Source organism: Thalia democratica, chromosome 9 (genome assembly GCF_965202585.1).
Source record: "Thalia democratica chromosome 9, ktThaDemo2.hap1.1, whole genome shotgun sequence".
NCBI classification, from domain to species: domain Eukaryota; kingdom Metazoa; phylum Chordata; class Thaliacea; order Salpida; family Salpidae; genus Thalia; species Thalia democratica.
In genome coordinates this window covers 21,257,634-21,278,430 of record NC_139173.1, presented here as the reverse complement: position 1 = coordinate 21,278,430, position 20,797 = coordinate 21,257,634, and the positions used below count along the sequence as shown (strand labels likewise).

Here is a 20,797-nt window from a genome sequence, read left to right as displayed (position 1 = left end):
AATAATATGATTTGATTTGCAAACACGTATTTTACACAGTCAATTTAATTTTACATAAGCACAGAGATTCTTGCAGTAAATGAAATAAACTCGCTAAACGGTTTGCTAAAATTACATAAAAAAGAGTTTGATACGGTAAAGAAGTGTTTTATTTAAACAATAAAAACAAGATAACAAACATAAAAATATTTGTTTATTATTTAATTTTAGACATTTTCGATATCTTTTTGCTCACAGTTTGAAAACAGCATCACTTTATAGATCGATCCTAAAAAAAATAATTTGAATAATTAAATATATTTTATTATACCACCCAGCTTCGACGCAACGTACGAGTGGCAGAAGGTGACCACCTGCGTCCACAACATAATGACCGAGCAGCGGAATATGGACCACTACGGGGAGATGTGCATCACTTGCGGGGACGTTACCTGCAAAATAACCTTTGTGAAGGTGAATGTTTGTTTGTTTTTTTGTTTTGCAAATAAAATTAATTGTAAACATGCAACCGACTGCTGAAAATATTACATGTCAGCCAGAAGTACTTGGTAATGTTTTTGTTAGACTTTAAGCAGCGCTTTCAGTTTTTTCTACATATATACTTTTTTTCTAAATTTTTAGACATATATCATATTTAAAAAATAACATATATATTTTTTAATTTGTATTATTTTCAAAGCCGGGTTACTGGGCGAAGAAGAAGGGCGTGCTGAAAGGAGCGGTGTACGACTGCAGCGGAAAAGTGATGAGGAACTTGCACGGAACCTGGTTCGAGGGACTTTACTGCGGTGAGGGCGCCTCCTCCCAGTGCATCTGGAGAACCGGTTTGATATTTGTTTTTTGTTGGTCTACATTATTGGTGTTATGTGTGTATAATATATCTTGTTTAAACTTTTAGCTCACAAAGGACATTTAACAAAAAACTAGTTGTCAAGTATAATCTGATTGGATTGGTTTAAACTTAAATTTTGAATGCGACTCAAAAAATATACTCATGAACGTTACTAAAATAACTTCGCCGGTCAGCAGTGGTTTGTTGCGTAATTCAAGAAATAGTTGAAACGAAATTTTTTCTCCGCGACATCCGCACAATTAAAGGCGCTTTCGATTAATTGCAAATTAATTAATTGACCGCACACATACTGAAAGAAGGCGAGGAAGCAGTTTACAGGCGTGATTGTTCGTGCCTGTTGAGAAATAAAATTTATTTTCCTGCTCAATGTTGCGATTGCTTCTCCTTTAGATAGCAATCGGAAGTTCTCGTACTTTAGTGTTTTTGAACTGGATGTTTAAGTGTTGTATGTTTCCGTAGTTTAATTAGTTGAAATAAAATATGCTTGTATTTATATTATATGAAAGAAGGTTATAAGATTAATTGTAAGCTAAAATATGTTTAAAGTAAATGTAAAAATCGAAACATGTTTCTTTACTTAAAAAAAATTAATCATCGCAAGTATAAAACATTTTTAGTGTAAAAATACAATGTTTCATATTATGCACTAATACTCAATTGAAAGCTTCAAAATTTCATTCACGCTTCGATAAATAGTGTTTAAAAGCTCAACTCAAAATATTCTAAATTTTCTGACACTAGCATAAATAACTAACATGATCAATTATTAAGTTTTTATACCAAACCCTCTCTGTTCTGTGAATATGTATTTATAAAGTTTAGTTTGTGCACATTTGAAAAAAAAAAGCAATAAAACGGACACATCCAATTTAATAGTTATTGATTGCTAATGACGCCTCGGTTTTGCTTACGGAACGGGGCTAATGCCGTAAAAAGAAAATATAAAGTTTCGCATTGAATTTTTGTTGTGCAACATTTTGTTATATTAACGAGCTATTGAGCGTTATGCCACCTTTCAATGCGAAAAGTTGAAAGCGGATATTGTTTTCGTAAAAAATTAATCTTCGACTGGGTGTAGTTGAACTTGTTTTTAGACATGTTTTAAATATAGCTTAGGTTTTTTTTTGTTACAAAATTTTTTGCAAGAATAAAAAGTTTTCAAATAAAAAATGAGATCTTTTAAATGCAATAATGACAAATTTAATGATTGCAAAAAATGTCATTACTACGGTTTAACGAATGACAATTTAACAGGTGCAATGCCGCCCGACGCGTCCAAATATTACGGGTTCACCAGATTCGCCATGGAACTTAACGAGATTGAACCGGACCACGTTGGGGTATTGCCCAGGACCGATACTAGATTCCGCCCCGATCAGAGGTTTGTTTATCGAAAATTAATCTCATCCAAAAAATAACTTGTAACTGATTTATTTAACGCTTATTTCTGAAATTATAAAAATTGTGCATACGTACAACAATTTTGAGAAGTAGAAATTTTTTTTTAATAATCTGCCACGTAAAAAAACATACCAACTTCATTTTTTTTCCACATTTAATATTTTGGTAATACTTTTCAACGGGCAGATACATCAATAAGCGCTTAAGTATTTAGTTTCAGCACAACTGTGTCTGCTGCGGGTCGCTATTCGAATTCTTTCGCAGATTATCTCAGCCGATTATCGACGCCTCATTCGCCCCATAATTTTGTTGTAATAATATAAAATGGACCAATTAACAAGCTGTTATTCATTTGTACTCCCGTCTTCAAAAGTAGCTTTTCGGTGTCTTTCGAAACTCAGCGGTAATAGTTTGTACGAGGCAGTGTGAGCTTGCAGACATTTTAAACAGGTCAGAATGGCAGCAAAGTCAACGATCTCACTTTAAATATTTAGTTCGGATACTTAAAAAGAATTTTTTTTTTTTTTTAAGAACTTTCCATTTTTTAGTAGCAAAAAGTTTCCAATAATTTTTTAACTTGTTGTGTAGAAATTTTAGTTCACTCAAAACTCCTTTTAAAATAAATAATCAAAAACAAATAATTTTTTAAAAGTTTTTTTTTATGAAATAAACTTGTTTTTGAATTTTTTTCTAACCACACATTTAAAAAAGCGATAAAAACTGTGCATTGCTTACCAACATCGAAATCTTGCATTCGGTTATTCGCTGTTGCACTCTCGGCTCAAGTTCGCTTCAATTTCGTTTTTATCGATGTTCGCGCTGACAGTTCGACCTTAACCGACGGCCACTTTGTCAAATGTTACCGACTTCACTGCCCAACAAATTGTTTTCGTTTGAGTCCAATTTGACATTTGCAAAAGCATAAATATGTTACGAAAGCCGGTTGCGACCCAAAAACTGTTTCGGGTGCTTCCAACACTCGCACAACAAAAACTTTTTTCGTGATAAACATACTTTTAAATTGAAAACAAAAGTCTTTCTTGAACCATTATTTTTGATTTTTTTTATTTATAAAAGCGTATTGTTAATAACGTATTTCAATGATCAATTATTTTTATTATTCGACGCTTATTAAAACTCGATTCCTGTTTTTTTTGTAAGTTTTAGTTTAAAATTTTACTTTAACTTCTAATAGGCCGATATTCAGGCGAAACTTTAATAACTCTTTGCCCATATACTCAATAAATATTTGAAAAACAAACACAAATCTATTTTTGAAATACCCAGGTGCCTAGAAGAAGGTATGATCAACGAAGCTGCCGAGGAAAAGCAGAAGATCGAAAGGTTGCAGCGCGAAAGAAGGAAAGAGCGCGAGACGAACAACGTCAAATACGAACCCAAGTTTTTCGAGTGAGTTTGAGTTACTGAAACAAAATAATGTTCGCGCATAAGATGAGCGTTGTAATGAGAGCAATCTAGGTTTATAGAATATTAAGTTTGTTAAAAGTTTTCGTAAACCGGGAATTATGTTTAAGTTTTTCACCCAGTCGTGTTTTCAAGGTGAGTTTTTATTTGCAGTTGTGTGCGTAGAACTTTTTGATGTGAACAGAAGCTTTTATGAACATAAAAATGTTTTAAAATAAGTTCATGCTATATTTTGTATTTTAGAAACATTTTTGTTGCCTACATAAGATTTATAGAAATGAAAAAAAGTAATATCAACCTTCGTTTAAGTTATACTATCATTTAACTTTATATATATAGTTTATATTTACTGTTTATCAGTATATATTTATATTATATACACATATAATCAACTGGGCACAGTAATTTAAAGAAAAGCCACAAAGCATGCAGCTTGTATGTGTGCAACTAAATGTAGCAAAATTTGCCTCTCAATTGAACGCTGCGTGCGTTTTCGCACGAGAATTGAAAAACTGCAACACTTTCCCAGAACCGCGAGCAAAAAGGCGACGGATTTGCAATTAATTTCAATTCCCGCCACTTTTGTCACGTCGCCCGCCTTCCCGCGTTCACACCTGATTGCCGCTGATAAGTTCGCAAATCTCGCCAAACTTTCTCGCGTTAGGGAGTGGGCCCGAACGCCGGATTACCACCTTAAATCGCAAAGTCGTGCCTCGAAAAAAATAATCGTTGTTGAGCGCGAGATATTTTTGCCGTCGAGTTTCGCTGCCGGTTTTTTAAATGTGATTGACTTTCAAGAAGTTTTTATAAAAAACATTTATTATAAATTTTGCTATAAAGTTTTTTCTATTGTTGTTATGGAAGTCTAAGACTTGTAAAAGTTACTTTTAATCGGAGGCAAGTGTTCTTACCAAAAATATTTTTTAAACGTTTTATCCAAAGATCCGTTAATTAAGACATATTAACTTTAATTTATAACTTAAGTAGTTGGTTGTTTTGTATTAATAAAAGTAAAATAATTTAAATTTTAGGAAAATAAACTTAGTATAAAATTTTCTGTATTGTTATTTGTAGTAATATTATTAGAAACTCTTTGCTTAAGTGGTCGCAAACGTGTAAAATTTAATTTAAAATAAAATGTACATTTTACAGAAAAGTCGGTGGAGCTACTAGTGACACTTTTGTATTCAAGGGCGATTACTGGGACAAGAGAAATGAGGGTTTCGGTGACGATATACCCCAATTATGGTGATTTCCCTTTTTTGAAACTGGTGAACTCTTTTCTATGCACCTGCAACGTTTTCTTTACTGTTTTTTTTATCGGAAAAACTTTACTTTAATAATGTATTTTTATCTTTTTCAATTATGTTTTTCCTAACTTTTACTGAGTTTTCGTATTCAAGTATAATTTGCGGATTTTTCAAAAGGTGCTATTTTTATTTCTACGTTTAACTGAGAAAAAAAAAGCGAAAGTGTATTACAAACCAAATTGATTCGAGAACTACACACATCAAGTGTACTTTTTCAATGCCTTTCTGAGTTGCTTGTGCGCATATATTAAAAAAATCAAAGCTTTTTTCACACTTGAGTACGCTTTCTCCAGCGCTCGATACCAAAAAAGTGACCAACTCTTTTCATGCATTGTTTCTCTTTTTTCGGGTAACCCCCCAATTATCCTCACCGGTCTTTTGTGTATTTGCTAGCTGGTAGTTATTTCATATTGCATGAGTTTCCATACAACTTTCAGTTTCCATTCACATTTGTTTATTGAATTGTAATCTTTTAAAGACCACTTGAGGCTTCGGAATTTTCGCAAAGTATAAGTTTGTTACTGAAAATGTGTGTAATTTGAGAAAAAAAAAATGTTTAAAGAATTCTTAATATTTTGATAAGTGTATTGGCTTCACAAAGATCTGAGCTGTTTTTTAAATATATAAAATTTCTATAAATTAACTTTTTTTGTTATCAAACTTTCTTGTTTTCTTGAAACTTTCGAATCCATCTAATATTAACTTTTACACAGTGTGCTGATACTATAAAACAAATTGGTATATGTTAAACGTTTTTTATTAAAAAAATAACTTTAATTTTTCAGTTTATAAAGGTTGCACCAAATTATATATTTCAGCGTTTGTAAATATGTTAGAGTTTAAAACAAATGCGCAGTAGTTTTTATATTAAAAATAAAGTTATTATTGTTTTTCTGACATGCATGTTGCATAAACTTTTGAAAATAGTTTACCTGAAAATGATTTATTTGAAATCGATAAAATTTAAAATACGTATATATTGTAATTTCTAGACGAAAAATAAACAAATGTGTACTTCATGTTTTTTTATCTTCTTTGTTGATTTTGTTAACATATTTAATTTTAATTATTGACTAGCTCATAAAAAAAAAACTTATTATTTAGTTATTACTAATATTAATCGATTCAAAAGAGTGAAGTAAAAAAAAAGTGAAACAACTAAGCTTTGTAGCTTAAGATAAGCATAACTAATTTTTAAATAGATCTTTATGCTAGACTTACCTATATTTCTAAATGAAACGACGTCAAAAAATCAAAACAGTCCGTAACTAGATCGAAAGTAGGTTCTAAAGCAGAGGTCGGGAGCATTTTATAAGTTACCAATATATAGACTAATTGTTGTAAAGAGAATTCTCGCTTGCTGCAGTTATTTCTAGTACTCAAAATAAAAATACTATTTTAAATTAAAAATGGGATAAAATAAGCAGCAATAAAGCACTTTGAATTATTAAAAATAAAGCCTAATTGTAAGCTTTAATAAAAAATTTTTTTTTATTTAGTTTTAGCATAAAAGTACTTTGTAGGTGCAGTTTACAGACCTCTGTTCTTAAGTAACTCAAAACACCGGATTGCACTGATTTTTCTATGCAACTAATCATATATTACTCTAATTATCATCGGTTAACTCCAATGAATTCCTCTTATGTGATAATTCATAACTGTATTAAATTTCGGACAAAACAAGACGTAAGAAATACTGTTGTATTAAACATACAAACCACTTTTAAAGTTTGAGTCTTAGAAAAAGATTTCATTGCCATAAATTCTAACTACAAACTAAGCTTTTAACAAATTAAGCTCGATAAAATTTTATTAAAATTAAACAACAGAACTTGAAGTATTAAAAAAAAACTTTTGCGTTGTAGAGTACTCTTAATAGTTCACATGCCTTTATTTCTTGTTTCACAAGAAGCCCCGTTCTTTTTAAAGGTTAGGTGACTAAAAATTTTCTACCAAAGAACACCTTTACTAGCTGAAGTAAATTATTTTATATTACCGTTGTTTAGAATTCTATTTTTTAAATTCAACTTATCTCAAAGAATAAACTGTACCCCAGACCATAATTCGATGGTAAGGTAATTTTCAAATTAAGGATATCACAAAGTTCCAAAACAATTAACAATGCTACGCGTAACCTTTAAAACAATGCTATTTAAGTATGAATGAATCATAACTGTGTCTTAGTTCAGATATAGCTGACTTATTCAAGATCATTTTTAAACATATTTTATTAAATACTTAAACTGATGCAAGTTTAATAAATAAACGACTTAGTATGGTGTTGTTAATAAACAAAAGCTTACCAACGTTTTTATTTTTAAACAAAAAAAGTTCTTCTTTTTTTTACAAAGTAATTTTAAAATTACAACTGTTATCAAAGTATATGTAAGTGCGATGATTCAAACTGTTATTTGTAATAATTTTGTTTTGGTTTTAAAGGAAAGTAAAGGTTTTATGAGTTAATGAAGGTTTTTAATATATTGTTAAGTTTTTAATGGTTTTGCATTGACATGTTATTAAAACAAAGTTTTAAACTTTAGAATCCAAGTAAGAAGAATATATTTATACTAATCATTTATTTGTTCCAATAGAGAAGTATAAACGTTATAAGTAAAAGTTATAAATCTTTTTAGCTTAAGTAAATTTATTCGTTTAAAGATACAAGTTTTTTTAACAAATTCGTTTCAAATTAAAATTAACAACGAAAAAACTTTTTACAGCAACTAGTCATATATAAAGAAGCTTTAAGTGTTAAATTTACTTATAAGTAAATACATAAACAAATGTTTAAAATATTGTAATTTAATGACTATGTAAAACTTTTATTTTAACTCATTTGCATTTAAAGAAACATCTTGATGTGACATAATGACATTTAAAATCAAAACTAAAAATAAACATTCTTTCTTGAATTGGTCTCGTAGAAAAAGTAGTTTCTTAAATTTCTATAACTTATCTTTGTTGTAGTTGTTTTTAAAGCTACAACACTTTTAATTTCATTTACACTGCTAAAAGTAACAAGTGATACATGCTATAGTTAAAATGGCTAACTGTTTTGATTTAAGCTTAACACTTTAAACTGTTTTGTTGTCTACTTATTATGTGTTTAATATCATCGTTTGCCTGGTAAACTAATAAACTTTAGCAAACCATATACTCAATAATATGTTCTAAGTGTTTGATTTATGTTCAAAAAACATTACATTTTTAAGTACAGTAACATTCTACAATAACTAAAACACCAAACAAAACAATTTGATTATTTTATTTGTAAAAGAATACGTTTTGTACACAATAAATTACTACATGGTACAGAAAATGCTTGCTAATAATCGCTAAAACAAGAAGTTGTAAAGCTTAGATAATATTCGAAAAATCACGAACCGATGCTTATGTGAAGAATAAGTTTAAAACGCAAGACCAACTAAAAAATATTACTGTAACACAAAAATAGAGCGAAAAACTTTTACTTTAGAAATACATAGTGATTGCTTTAAATTCCGTGATCATAAATTTTTGTACAAATATTATAAGAGATAAAAATAAAATTGTTTTTGTTTTAAAATTTTTGTTAGGATGTAGTTGTTTTATAGTAAAAAAAAGCTTAGATTCAAGGCAAAAAATCAGTCTTTTTATTATAATTTACACAACAAATAGTTGAAAAACGTTATTGAAATACTTTATTACCTATATTTATTAAAGACTTATACTGTAAACAACAAACAGAAAAAAAAATTATGTATAAATAACTTAACTAAAAAGATTATATTATTATGATTTAGATTAAAATAGTCTACTCGTAAAAAAATGAGTAGTATTCTAAAACAAAATTTTTTGTCAAAGTTAATTTTTAGTTGTTTTGAAAGAGTAAAAATCTAAAAGTTGCACCACTAACTTCCAATTTAAAAAGTATCAAAAACAATTTTGCTTTAAAAACATATTTAAAACATTTTGCATGAGCACCGCTACTTATGAACTGATTTCTTACCAAACCGTACAAAACGCTTCATTTAGAAAAAACTAAAAAAAAAACGACAAGTAAATTTCGTGGCAGTGAATAAAAAATCAAAAAATATCGAATCACAAAAATTACAAAGTTCGAATAAAAAATGAATTATTTCCTCATACACTGGCTGACCACCGCCTCTAAACTCTTGGGCATGGCGACGCCGGGGTAGTCCGCTTGGAGGCGCCTCACCCTCTTCAGCCCCTGCAGCGCGGTCTCGTTGAGGTCCCTGGTGGCGCCGAGGAGCTTGTTGAGGAAGTTGGGGCGGTCGGAGGTGAGCTGGGAGGTGGTCACGTGCTTGTGGAGCTGGCCGAGGATCGAGTCCTGCATCCGCTTCACCTTCATCGGCTCCCTGATGCCCGTGCAGTCTGGAGAAAATTGAAAATTTTTGAATTTTATTTTTGTTGAAATTGTTGAATTTAAACTGTAGCGTGTTTCGACTTTAAATGTTTAAAAAATAACGCTTTAATCTTTTTCAGCATAACAGGTTTTTTTTGTAAACTGTTGAGCGCGTTTTAAAAATTAGCTTTTAAACAAAAAAACAAAAACGTCGGTTTGTCATACTTCTAAAACCATTGTTAAAGTTACTTTTTTTTTACTTAAGTCTCAGTTTTAAAAACCACCTAAATGTGTACTTAAATGTTAAAATACATATATACTCAATACAATAATTGTCATTTTAAAGGAACAGCAGCATAAACTTGACGTTTGAATTTAACCCTGATGTGTAGAACAGTATGTAACATGAAAGTTTTTTATAAATAGCAAAATCATGTTTAATTTATTAACGTAAGTATGACCTTTTTAACTAATTTAGTCGACTTAGTTTAACACAACTGCTTAAGCTTCAATCTTTGATTTAAGTTTCACCAACAAAAAAGATACAAAACTTGAGTTTTTATTGGAAGATTACTGTCTATATCAAAAAAAAAAAGCACTTTTAACGGCTAATATACAAACATACGATACTTACTTTTTTTATGTTTTCTCGTAAAAAAAGTTTGATTATAATAACTTCCTTTTTTTCAAATGAAACTAATTTATTTGTCAGAAAAACTTTTGAAAAATGTACACAACATTAAATTTGTACTGGTAAACAAAGTACTTTGTTATATGGCGTTAAAAATTAAAATAAAATATAATAAATATTGACCTTTAAAAGGTTACAAACAAACTATATAGCCTCTAAAAAATATTATTCAGGCCTTTTAACTTAAGTCAAAAACTTGATATTCTCTATTAAAACAAATTATCATGAACTGAAATTTACTAGTTGGTACATATTTATCATATAAAAGTAAGTTTCAAAGTTGTATGTTGTAAGTTAAGAAATAAATCCAGTAAATGAAAAACAATCAAATATTATACAAAAAACAATATAATTATTTACCTCTAAACAGCAAGTAGGCGAACATGCAGCTATAAGAGCTGAGGTCGACGTGCAAGTTTTTCCAGTAAGCCATGAAATGGGACAGAGTTTCAATCCAGGAGTCGAACATTCCGATGAGCTGCTCCTGGTGCAACGCGATCCCGTTGCAGAATACCCATTTTCGTTCGGAGGCGTCCGACCTGTGATAATTTTTTTTTTCAATTGAAATTAAGCTTTAAAGTTTTAGTCAATTAAAATAAAAGCTTAAATAACTAGTTGTTTTAAAGTGATTTTTTTTTACTAAAGCAAACAAAAAATCTGATCTTTAATTTGAAACTTTAACATTAAACCGAATTTCATTTGAATTTTTGTTTTTTGTTTTTGCTATATAAAAAATGCGACGCTTCTAACCTAATCACTAAACGGAGAACGAAAATTTCGAAGAACGAGTTTTCAATTAGCTTGTTCTGGTCTTCGACGCAAAAGTGCTCGAAGCCCTGAATTTTTTCAGCCCATATCCTGGTGGCGGTCAAGCACTCGTTGAGGAGGTGGTAGAAGTTGGAGGTTTCGTCCAGCATGGAGTAGTTCGGCTGGCATATTGGTCTCATGCACGGAGATCTATACTGTCGAAAAAAGAACTTTGTGTTATATATTTTATTTATAGGATGTTTATTAAAGTAACTACAGACGTCTATAACTTTTCAATTTATTTTTTTTTTGTAAAATAAACAATTAGTTTGAGATTAAATATCAAAAGCCACTTACTTTGGACGTGTCGATGTTCGCAGAAGCCGGATTTGTGCAAATGTGGGCCTGAACCAGGTTCGTTATCAGCGAGGGGGTTGGGGACGGTCTGGCGATCGTGTCTTTTGGACCTTTCGCCTTAGACGGCAGACGGCCCCTTCGTCCCTTTAAGTGATTTGTTCGCACGACTGAAAAAAAACAATTATCAACATTGCAATAAAGATATCATAATTATTCATTAGTTATAAAACATGACAGTATTTTAAACCATTTAAGCTTCTAAAACCAAGTATTTCTCACCTTCTTTGATCATGCCGACGGCGAGACACTTTTCGAATCTGCAGAACTGGCACCTGTTCCTCCTTTTCTTGTCGATGTCGCAGTTCTTGTTCACCAGGCACACGTAAGTCGACTTCTTCTGCACCGTCCGCTTGAAAAACCCCTTGCAGCCCTCGCACGTCCGCACCCCGTAGTGCTGGCAGGCCGCGTTGTCCCCGCAAACGGCGCACAGCCCCTCGCTGGGCGTCCTGATGGACAGGCAGCCGGTCATGGACGACTGGGCGTCGTCGATGGCCTGGTGGTACGGGTTGTACCGGTTCTTGTACTGGCTCATGATGGTCGTGGCGCCGATCTGCGGGAAGTAGGGGTTCTGCTGCGAGTAGAGGTACTCGTTGCCGGACGCCGTGGCCAGACCTGTGGCGAAACCGAAGGGGTTCTGGTGGTGCTTGGAAGGCGTGACGCCGGAGCCGGGAAAAAAGCTGCGGTGGTCGATGAAGTGCATTTCCTGCGAGTTTCCGACTTCGTTCTTCACCGAGATGGCGGACGGCGGGTAGAAGGCGTGCTGGGTGTTTTTCATGGAGCCGTTGCCGATGAAGTTGTTCGCTCCAAAGGTGTTGATTTTGTTGTTGAAGGCCAATCGCGCGCTGCCATCTTCGAAGTTCAGCCGATCGCTTTTCCAGTGGTCGTTCGACTGCGGCGGCGACATTTTCGAATTGCACCTTTCCAGCGCGATCTGCGAGCTCACGCCGGAAATTTCCCTGTTGTCCAGGTAGTTGACGGGCGATGTCACTTTGCTGCTTTCGAAAGACTCTTGCGAGTAGAAAGGTGCTGAAATCTCAGTGTTGTTGTACATCATGTAGTTGGAAGTTTTGTTCGAAGTTTTGCTCGCATCTGCCTTCATCAAATCGGCCGTCGGAAACGAATTTTTTTCAAGCGCTAGAGGGAACTGCTGAGACATGTACGTCATTTCGCTGCTCTGCTGCTGCTGAGCGAAAAGCTGCTGCGAGCTCAACTGCATTTTTTCGCTTTCCTGGCTCAGCGGCAAGTTGAAGTTCAGCTTGCCGCCCGCCGGGTGCTTGTAGTCTTCGAAGGACACGTTCCGAGACCTGTCCTTGTCCGCGCTCACCGGCGGTTCGAAGGAGCTCGACCACTGCTTTTGAGTCGCCATGCTGCCTTGGTTGAGCGCGAGGTGCCTGTTGTAGTCGTCCGACTGCAGAAAGTTGAACTCGCTCGAAGGTATCGCGGCGCTCTCGAAAATTTCGTTCATGCAGCGGGAAATGCCGTTGCTGACGGAAGCGCTCGAGTCGGAGCTGTTTCCCATCAAAATCAAGTTGGGCGACTCGTTGGTCTCGGAAACCGCCTGCTTGTCGATGAAGTTCAGCGGGGACCCCGAAGTTTCGGTGGCCATTGGCGACAGTTCCTCCGATGTCTGGTTGGCGGATTGCTGCGGCAGGTTGCCGGTCGACACCGTCAGGGACAGGATGTCCTGGTTGGGCTGCCAGTCGTGGCTGGGACTGAAGGTGGCGAAGCTTGAGTTCTCGAGCACCATGTTCCCTTTCTGGCCGCCGACCTGCTCCCGCTGCCTCGAGCTGCCCGCCGCGTTCAACACCGACGACGGCTGTGACGTCATAAATCGGTTGTCTTTGAAGAGAGTTTGTGGCGATGAGTCGGCTTGAGGAGAAACTGCCTTCGTAGTGCAACCTTCTTCTGATGAATCGCTGAAATATTTTTGTTTTGTTAGAAGTAAAACAAAACTTATAAAAAACAAAGTTCTGCAAGTTTTAAAATAGTTAAGGCTGTTCATATAAATCTTTATAAAGTTTTAGTATCAAAATTGAACAACATTTATTAATAAAAAACATTTTCACTTTTATTCATACAAAAATCATATGGTTAGTATTTTCAACCACTAGCTACTTTTTGTACAAGTAGAACAAAATACTAAAAGTACTACGCACTAAAACTCAAAGCACCGCGAACTCACCTTGAATACAAGAACAAGTCGTTCGGGTCTTCTTGCGCGTCGGAACGAAAGTAACTGCTGGCTGAAGCGAAGTGGGGGAAGCTGCAGTTTTTAGCGTGGTTGGTGATGGATGACAAGATCGGAGCGTTTGTTGGATGTGCAAAACAGCTGCTGGACATGCTTGTGTTGAAATCTGTCTGAAACAAACAACTTGATTAGTTTTGTCAACTATTAAGTCATTAGTTTTGTGTTTAGAGAAAACTCACTGTGAGTTGCAGGCTTCGAGTTGCGCTTACTCGGCCTAGCTCTTCTGATGACTGCTTGTTTGTGCTTGATCGAGTGTCAGGGGGGCGTTGACTTGAAAGGACTAAGTTATTCGTTGCAAGTCTTTCAATTTAAAATTGCAAACACAAAAGTAATAACTCTTATACTCCCTGCAAAACATGCTTTAATAGAAATAACGAAAATATAAATTGTATGAAACTAACTCATAGTTTTAGTACTTTGAAATTAGTTGTTTTAGAAATGAAAACTTTGAACTTGTAGTACTTTGCTGATACATATACAGCTTTCAATACCTTTGAAAAAACTCTAGCTAACAATTAACAAAAGTTAGGAGTTTTTTCTTGTCTCAGCTTTATTTTTAATAAAAAACACAACGTTACAACTATCGTACTAAGCATCAACTGAGCTAAAAACCAAAATCGCTTCGAGACTTCTCGACCCTTCCAGCTGCTTTCCAGTGTGCTTCAAGTTCGACGCGAGCCCGTCAATATCAGCTTGGAAAAGAGTCCAAAAAGAAAAAGAAACCTCGCGCGAAACGGAAAAAAAGCTTCGAGAGAGAATTTTTCACTCGCAGAGACAAGAGAAAGTGCTCGGCGCTGGAAACGAAAACGACCTGGGATAAAGAGAAGACAAAGAGGCGCGCCTGCGCTAAATCGATCGGAGCCATTTTGTGCTCGGAGGCTGAGAAAAGAAAATTTCCTTACGCACACAGCTGCTACTTTCTTCTTTTGTTTTTCTTCGCCTTGAAAGACACCGACGTCACTGCGACGCACCTCGCTTGCGTCCGCAACTTTGCGTCTCGCAAAGTTCGACGCCCTGCGCGCAAGGGAGAAAAAGCGTCGCTCGCGTCGCCAGAGAGCTTTTTGAAGACGAAAAGTTTTTGCGTAAGGAGTTGGAACGACTCAAAGGACTTTTCGCTCTCGAGAATGTTTGAGCGTTAAATTAAAACTTCAATCCTTTCACCTGAGCGACGCGCGCACACCGAGGGCGACGTAAAAACGTTGAATCGATTTTGCACGCTCGAAGCGAAAAGCGTGCGACGTAAGACGCGGTCGCGAGCTTAAAACTTTTTATTTCTTTTATTTTTCGAATTATCGATAATTTTGAGTTTGTTTCGACAACTTAGACGAGCGCGCTTTTTATTTTTTGCTAATTCGGATTATGACGTTGGAAAAAGTAAAGTTGGTGATTCTGAACACAGAAAACTTGCAAACAGTTTGGACTCTTAATTTTTTATTTATTTAGAAGTTTAAGTAATTTTTTTATTTCTGAAACATCTTATACAACTTATTATTTGCCTATTAAGCATATTTCAGTCATCTCAAAAGAGTTACAAATCTATATTTATTAAGTAGTATTATAAACTAGTAAATATTTATAATTAACATTTTTTGAACTCCATCTCATAAACGATATATGTGTATATATATATATATATATGTTTAAAAACTAAGCATCAACTTAATACATTTTAAGTTTTAAGCCAAAAATCAACCATATAATTTTTTTATAACTTTTATTTGTATTTGATTTTTACTGAAATAACTTAATAAATCATTTTATTATTTACAATTTTGCTTATTAAAATTTAAAAACTAATGAATGATTGTTTAGAATTAAAGATAAATTAATCAAAGCTTGAAAACAATTAGATACAAAATCAAATTGTTGTACAGAACTTTAGTTCTAAAAAAATTAAATTAAGTTTCTTTAGACCTAAAATTGTACTGTAATTATACTTTTGACAAAAATTTTAATGTAAAAACTTTTTTCAGATTCTATACTTTTATGTTTAAATAAAACAAATTATATCTTTTTTATAGTTCTTTAGTTTAAAGACATTGTTTAGAACTTAACTTGCAGTTTTGTTTTTAGATAAGATGTAGTTCTATTTGCAGAAAAAAAAGTTTTAAATGCTATTACAGACAGATCTTAAAAAATATAAATATAATTTAAATTGTTTTTGTAAACTAAGTTTTTTTTCACCTATTATTAAATCTTTAACCTATTTAAGCTTTATACTGTTTGTCATACTATAGCTATATATATATTTTGTTTGTTTGAAAAAAAGCAGTCAAAATAGTTTTTTAAAAAATCACGTTCAATTTTTTTAAATAAAAAAATTTTTGCTGTTTAAAATATTGAGAACTAGTTTGTTTATTACTTTTGTTAGGTAATTTTATAAAAGCTCCTTTTGTAGCAAACTTGATCAATCAATTACAATCTAACTAACTGCTAACGCTTTTGGTTGTCTCCTTAAAATTTCTACTTCTCAAGTTCATTGCTGAATAAAACCTAACCAACAAAACTCATCTGAAAACTGTTCAATTCATCTAACAAAAACAAAGGTTTTTTTTTGCAGCTAAAAACTTTTTTCGAGTCGGATGTGCTCCAGAGGCGCGTGCCGAAAAGTGGCAACGCGCATTTCTAATTCCCAGTAGAGAAGGCCGCTGCCTGTTTTATAAGAGCCGCCAGGTCTTTTTCATGCCCTCTCTCGAATTTCCAACCAGCAGCTCAGCCGCCTTTCTCTTCCCTCTCTCGTTCTGTTCGATGTCGCTCACTCAACAAGCTGCCGAGACGTTCTCATTACTAGCGGCCATCTATCATCTCGGTTGTAGGTGGTAAAATTTATCTTCTGTTTTTTTGGGACGAACAATGTTGCCGCTACGTAAGCCGCACGTTTATTTTTAGTTGTTTAAAAAAAAAGACATTAATTTAAAAAAAAAGCTGAGAATAGAAAATTTAAAAGTGTTTTTACTATCGATGTAAAAATATTTGTAAGGTTTAAATGCATTTATGACTTGAAAGTGAAACTTATAAAGTGACTTAAAATTTTTTTTTATTGTAAATAATATTTTATAAAACTGTTTTACAAGTTAATTAATTTACACAATATTTTTAGGAAGCAAAAACAATTAAATTTCACCTGGTGTAGCTTTTAATAAGTTGATATTTAATAGAAAAAACGTATTATAAACAGCTTACCTTTAAAAAATTTTTAGTTCAAATACTGAATATGGGTAACACACTGTTAATGAGCAAAGACTTAATAACTTTCATCTGAAATCAAAATCCATTTTTACGATCATTTTATTACTAATTGTGATAAACAAACATTATGGAATATTGAAAATTTCAAAGCTGCCTTAACCAACACGAAGAAATTTTTTAATATTAGTTGATCTTTAAAAGCGCTTTACTGAAAATTTGAGCTTTTAAATAAATTTAAGATGAATATGTTTTACACCTACCTCCGTAGTTCAACAGATGTTTATAAATGAAAAATAAACTTTGAAAACACAACAAAAATAGTATTTGTGAGAAAATAAGCATATACGTACGTATATTTCTATAAACAAAGTTACTCGTTTAATAATTGCTAAGATTCGTCGGCCTCAAACTTTAAAAAGCGATTCAAACCGCTTCTGCGACTTCCATCTTTCAATAATTCATCAAGTGCGCGAATCAGGTAATTGTCAAACGTAACTTACGTAGGCGAGGCAGCTAAAACAACAAGCAGGCGGCTAAGAAACAAGATGAACGTGCCAGCCCCGAAACTTTCTGGCTTCGGATCAGCTCAGAAGACTTCAAACGAGCCCCGGCAACGGTGATGGGTTTAAAGTTTGAGCTTAAGCCGCGTTCAGGGTCACGCGAGCAGCTGTTGAAAGGCCCGAGACGGTAACCCGAGCGGGGAAACATCGGGGATGCCAGCTTTGAAATGTTTCGTTCTTGTTTATTGCAAACCAGCTTATGCACGCCTCCTGATTCCGCCTGCAGAAGTTGGTAGAAGCCTTTTTAATTTTGAATTTTTACGATCATGCTCAAGGTAAAAAAAAGTTCGCACACGTCATTTTATGCGACCGGTAAAACAACCAATCAAGTTTTATTGCCTAATAAACCCAAGAGAAAACGGTTAATACTTTGAGCAAACAGAGTCAAACTTGGGTTTTTGAAAGTCACTTTTAAGCTAAAAACCTCGTTGAGCGAAATGTAACATTCAGTTGTACATGTAAATGTTGTAATCAAAAACAACACCAACAAAAAATCAAATAAAAATAAAAAAATTCAGGCTCAAACTAACATTTAAACAAACATTTAAACAAACATGCATCACTTTTATGAATTAAATTTCAACAAACGTGAAAGACCTTTTGTCGAGTGCGCAAGACAACAAGATTCTCACTATCGCCGGTCGCTTGATTAGCTTGCAACCGGTGTTATTGATGAAAGTGCCTTGTTGATATGCTCGCGCGCGCGTAAGCAAGCAATTCGAAGTGAGAATTTACAAGCGCCAGTGACGCGCAATTTGGATGCGATCGATTTTCGGAATTAAAACAATGTGTACGAAAAAACAAAGCGCTGATAAATTGAATCCGACTTTTGCATTTAATTTTTCATCACGAGCATACGTCTTTTGTGTCGATAATTTATATGTTTGCGCCGGTGTTTTGATGATTTATTTCCTTTTGAATTTATTGTTTTATTTTTTAGGTTATCAACTTGCGACTTTTGTAATCGCTTATACAAGAGAAACCCTTTGCTTGACTACTTTGATAGTAACAACTAAAAATTTTAAAAATAAAGTTGTATTTTAAAAAAGGACGTCGAAAATGAACATATAATTTTTTATTTTATACAGTTTAAACTATCAAACTATAAATAAAAAAGTGTTTTATTGTTATTTTTTTTTTTTTTGCACATATTATGAAATTAAGTAAAATTCTATTTACTTGTATAAAGAAAATTGATGTATAGTCAAAAAAGGTGTATCATCTATACTAAAATATGTTAATAAGATTACACAAAACTAAAAGTTATTTATATATAGGTACTTCACAAGACCACAAACGCTGTTACTCTTGTAGTAATTTTAGTCTGTATTAATGAGTTTTTACAACTTTAAAAAATATCTAGAAACTGCTGTAGCCTAGAAACTTTTTTACTGTTAAAAAAAAAACGAAACTGAACTGTTTGTTTTTTTACTTGATAAATAGTATCAATGGTATTATCTGTTTTTTTTATTTAGTTATGGTAATATATTTAAAGCTGATTTCAAAAACAGTGTATCATTGTTACTTATATTGCTTCTGTAGCATAAATTAAAAATAAAAAAATAATTTAGTTTTAAACACCTTTGTACTTATAGTTTTTCTTTGATAAATTAAACTTGTTTTCTCTTCTAAATGTAACAAAGTTTTGCTAAATGCCACTTTTGTATACAGTTTATTTTTAAAAAAAACTTTACAAAAAAACGTGCAAAAACTTTCAAAAGTATAATCAACCTTTGAAACAATAACGATCAAAGCACTTTATTCATTTTTTAATGTTAAAAAATATTTTACTGCAACATCCAGCACATCCTAATTAGCTTATTTTTAAAAATCTTGTATGTTTTATTAAATGCACGTTGCTTGGATCAAAAAGTTTTTTGATTTTAATTTAATACAGTATAAAGAGTTTTTGGAAGTATTGCAATAACAAGTATTTTATAAATATACAGAACTGAAACTTTGACAAGAAAAAACAAAATTATGTATATTGAAAGTTAAAGTAATTATACTACTTTCAAACTTAAACAGTTTGTGTAAATGTAATTCTAGCAAGCCATAGCTTTTTATACAGAATGTCCATATAAAGTTTATAAAGCTTCAAAATACAGTTGAATTAAATTTTTTCACTACTTTTGAAGTTTAAATCACTCTATTATCTATTTCTATCGATTTAATTTTTATAACTAGAAAAAGTAATGTTAAGAAGGTGATTTAAAAACTTTCTGAGATTTATTGGTTGTAAATTACAAATTAAAATACAAACCTAGTTTATAATCTTATAAACTCAATGATCTTTTTAGAGTCTATGTTATAGTTTATATGTTTAAATCATGCAAACATTGGAAACAAATATAAATCGCTTGCATAAGACAACAGACTAATCGTTGATGATAAATCAGTTAATTGAAAAATGTACTTACATTGCCTTATAACCTCAGACAAACTTTAATAGGAAACGCTCGACATTTAACGAAATTAAAACTGTTTAAACATTTACAACAAGCAATTTCGATCAAATCTATGAGATTTCTGATGACTTAAAAATTGAAATTTTAAACTTTTTTAATATTCAAATTAGTTTATTCTTTTGTTTTTAAAAGTTGTTTTTACTTTTAGTCGTATGCGTTAAAAGTACAAGTTTTAATAAAAAAAGATTTTTTTAAATAAAGTGGACGTGTTTAAGCTACAAAAATGTATTGTTATTATTTTTTTCTTAACAATTTGAATAAATCTTTAAAGCAATTTTTTTCAATCGACAATAGAATGCTCTAGTTAATAGATGACTTTTAACACATGTTTATAAGTTTCTATAAAGTTCAAAGTCGAGTTAGTTAGGACCATTTATTGGTTTACGAAACATTACTTTAATGTAATAATCAAACAGCATTTTCCTCAAATTAGGACGAAGCCAAAAAAAGTTTAATGACAACTCTAGCCATTCCAAAAAACAAACTTCAATACCAGTGTGTTTAGTGTAAAAATTAATGGATAACAAAACAAAATAATTGCGATTAGGCCGTGAATTCATTGCAAGCTCGACTTTAGTTCAGCCTGTCAGCCGCCTTTCGGCAGTTTTTGTTTGAGTACACGGAGAAGACGGCCTGAATTGACAGTCTGTCAACAAAATCTCTTTACAGCGTCGTCTTTCACCAAAGGTGATTTTACAAGGTCAGCAGTTGTTGCAGGCATGGCAAATTAATGATGTGTACCTTCAAAGTGTATCAGTAGTTTGTAAAATAAAAAAAAGATACGAAACAGTACATGTAAGATGATTAAGACGGTGAAACTTATGTTATTTCTTTTATAGTAATTTAAATTAATAAAAACTTTGTACAATGTTTAGAAGTTTTTAAACGTATTTGGTTATAGTATTTTTATAAAAAACATTAAGACTTTTTTCAGTTTTGATATAATCAAAAACCAAACTATTGATATTTTTATCATGAAACCATACAAACCGATACAGATTTTTATTAGTAGTGTTTAAAACTAACACTTATATTTTTAATAAGGATGTAAAACAGATATGAAAATAAAAAATAAACTGTTGTTTTCTGAGTAAAACCTAAAGAAACAAAAGTAAGTCTTTAAAATATCAAGTTTTAAACTGA

At 32.5% G+C, this 20,797-nt stretch overlaps 2 protein-coding genes across 4 annotated transcripts in view; one reads left to right on the top strand and one right to left on the bottom strand.

Moving 5' to 3' along the window:
* LOC145844122 (oxysterol-binding protein-related protein 6-like) overlaps window positions 1-5,825 on the top strand; it is a 31,438-nt gene extending 25,613 nt beyond the window's left edge. For both annotated transcript variants that reach the window (XM_082951478.1, XM_082951479.1), the window contains 5 exons: window positions 318-453; window positions 680-824; window positions 2,108-2,234; window positions 3,542-3,664; window positions 4,832-5,825. In XM_082951478.1, coding sequence (XP_082807604.1) covers window positions 318-453; window positions 680-824; window positions 2,108-2,234; window positions 3,542-3,664; window positions 4,832-4,931 — 631 coding nt within the window. In that variant the 3' untranslated portion in view covers window positions 4,932-5,825. The remainder of the gene's footprint in view (window positions 1-317; window positions 454-679; window positions 825-2,107; window positions 2,235-3,541; window positions 3,665-4,831) is intronic.
* A 2,827-nt stretch (window positions 5,826-8,652) lies between these two features.
* LOC145843756 (uncharacterized) lies at window positions 8,653-13,771 on the bottom strand. Of its 2 annotated transcripts, none has more exons than XM_082950974.1 (7): window positions 13,617-13,771; window positions 13,372-13,547; window positions 11,409-13,105; window positions 11,130-11,296; window positions 10,776-10,987; window positions 10,386-10,564; window positions 8,653-9,363 (listed from the first exon to the last, which is right to left on the bottom strand). In XM_082950974.1, the coding sequence occupies exons 2-7, from the start codon at window positions 13,527-13,529 to the stop codon at window positions 9,104-9,106; spliced, it is 2,673 nt and encodes an 890-aa protein (XP_082807100.1). In that variant the 5' UTR covers window positions 13,530-13,547; window positions 13,617-13,771; the 3' UTR covers window positions 8,653-9,103. The 2 variants fall into 2 exon arrangements, with proteins under 2 accessions (XP_082807100.1, XP_082807101.1); XM_082950975.1 differs by having other exon boundaries at window positions 13,372-13,543.
* Window positions 13,772-20,797: the final 7,026 nt, after the last annotated feature.